Source organism: Hipposideros armiger, unplaced genomic scaffold, assembly GCF_001890085.2.
Source record: "Hipposideros armiger isolate ML-2016 unplaced genomic scaffold, ASM189008v1 scaffold_47, whole genome shotgun sequence".
Lineage (NCBI taxonomy): Eukaryota > Metazoa > Chordata > Mammalia > Chiroptera > Hipposideridae > Hipposideros > Hipposideros armiger.
Window position 1 is genome coordinate 4644528 of NW_017731397.1, and position 1424 is coordinate 4645951.

Consider the following 1424-nt stretch of genomic DNA (forward strand, 5'->3'; position numbering starts at 1 on the left):
CTCCCTGGAGGGCTGTGGGAGAAGGGCTGAGGCGGGCTCTGGGGTTTCATGCAGATTGGGTGCCGTGAGCGCATTACAGAAGTGGTAGCCTTGGGGTGTCTCCTCAGAGTAGGTAGGATTTTAAGAGGAGGACTTGGGGGCGGAGAAGGACTTTCCTGGGGGAGGGACCATCATGGGCAAATGTTTGAAGTGGGATGAGGTATTTTCCCACCTCCCTTGCAGGGATCCTCACTGCTTTTGTCCTTATCCCTTGCAGGATTCCCTCCGAAGGCGCTCCCTGAGACGGCCACTTGCCTTGAGTAGCGTGACCCAGACCCACGAGGAGGAGGAGGAGGAGAGCCGGAAAGCCCCCGAGCTCTCCACCCGCACCCCAGCCTGTCCCGCCCCCCAGGAGGGCCTGGCCTCCAGCGCGGGCTCCACCGCCAGGAGCCCCCTGGGCCAGCTCAGTGAGCCCACCTCAGAGAAGCGCAGATCCATGCCCAGCAGCCCTGCTCACTTGCTGAGCCAAGCGCTGCTCCAGAGGGGAAGCGGCAGGTGGACGGATCTTTCGGAGGACAGCCCAGCCGCGAACAGCGGCCCAGAGGCCGACGGGACGCCCTTGAAGTTCTTGCCGGGTGGGACTGCCAGGACGACCCAGGAGAGGCTGGAACGAGCATTCAAAAGGCAGGGGAGCCTTCCCTTGCCCCTCAGGTGAGCGTGCTGTGCCAGGTGAGGGCTCTTCCCAGAGAGCTGTCAAGTCTCTGGTGGCTCCTTGAGCTCCTCCAGCAAGCATGTGAAGTAGGGACGGTGATTATGGCCCCAAGCGCACATGCCCGGGGAAGTGCCAGACAGGCTCTTGGGCCCTTGTTACATCTTCTCAAAGTCAAGAAGGCTTTAGCAGATGGTCCCCACAGAAACCTGCAGCCGCATGGTCAGGCTGACCCGGCATAAGAGGTGCTTCCTGGGGGAGGCTGGAGACGTGGTGATGCGTCAGCTCCCACAGGGCTCTTGTGGGGCCAGTCCGTTTTAAACCCTGTCCTTACTCCTTTTATTCTTTTGCAGTAGACTTGGTGAGTCCTACATTGATTGAGTGTTGAATGTTAACCCAATCTTACATTCCTGGAAGGAACCCCGCTCGGCTCTGATATATTATCTTTTTACATATTGTTGGATTCGACTTATTAACATTTTGTGTAGGGTTTTATATATAAGTTCACGGAGGAGATTGGCTGGCAGATTTACTTTCTGGCAATAGCCTCGTCAGGTTCTGGTACCTAGGACCAGCTATTATAGACGTGACCCCTCTTTTTTCCGTTTTCTTGAACCATTAGTGTAAGATTGGTGTTCTTTCTTCCTTAAATATTTAGGAGAATTTACCAGTGAAGCCTTCTGAGCACTGAGCTGAAAGGTTTTAAATTATGCATTCAATTAACAAATTTTTTTTT

The 1424-nt window shown here is 54.8% G+C and overlaps 1 protein-coding gene across 1 annotated transcript in view; it reads left to right on the top strand.

Annotated features, from left to right (window-relative positions):
* MINDY4 (MINDY lysine 48 deubiquitinase 4) overlaps positions 1-1424 on the top strand; it is a 129444-nt gene that overhangs the window by 22387 nt on the left and 105633 nt on the right. The window contains exon 5 of the mRNA XM_019639880.1: positions 257-690. Within this exon, the coding sequence (XP_019495425.1) occupies positions 257-690 (434 nt within the window). The remainder of the gene's footprint in view (positions 1-256; positions 691-1424) is intronic.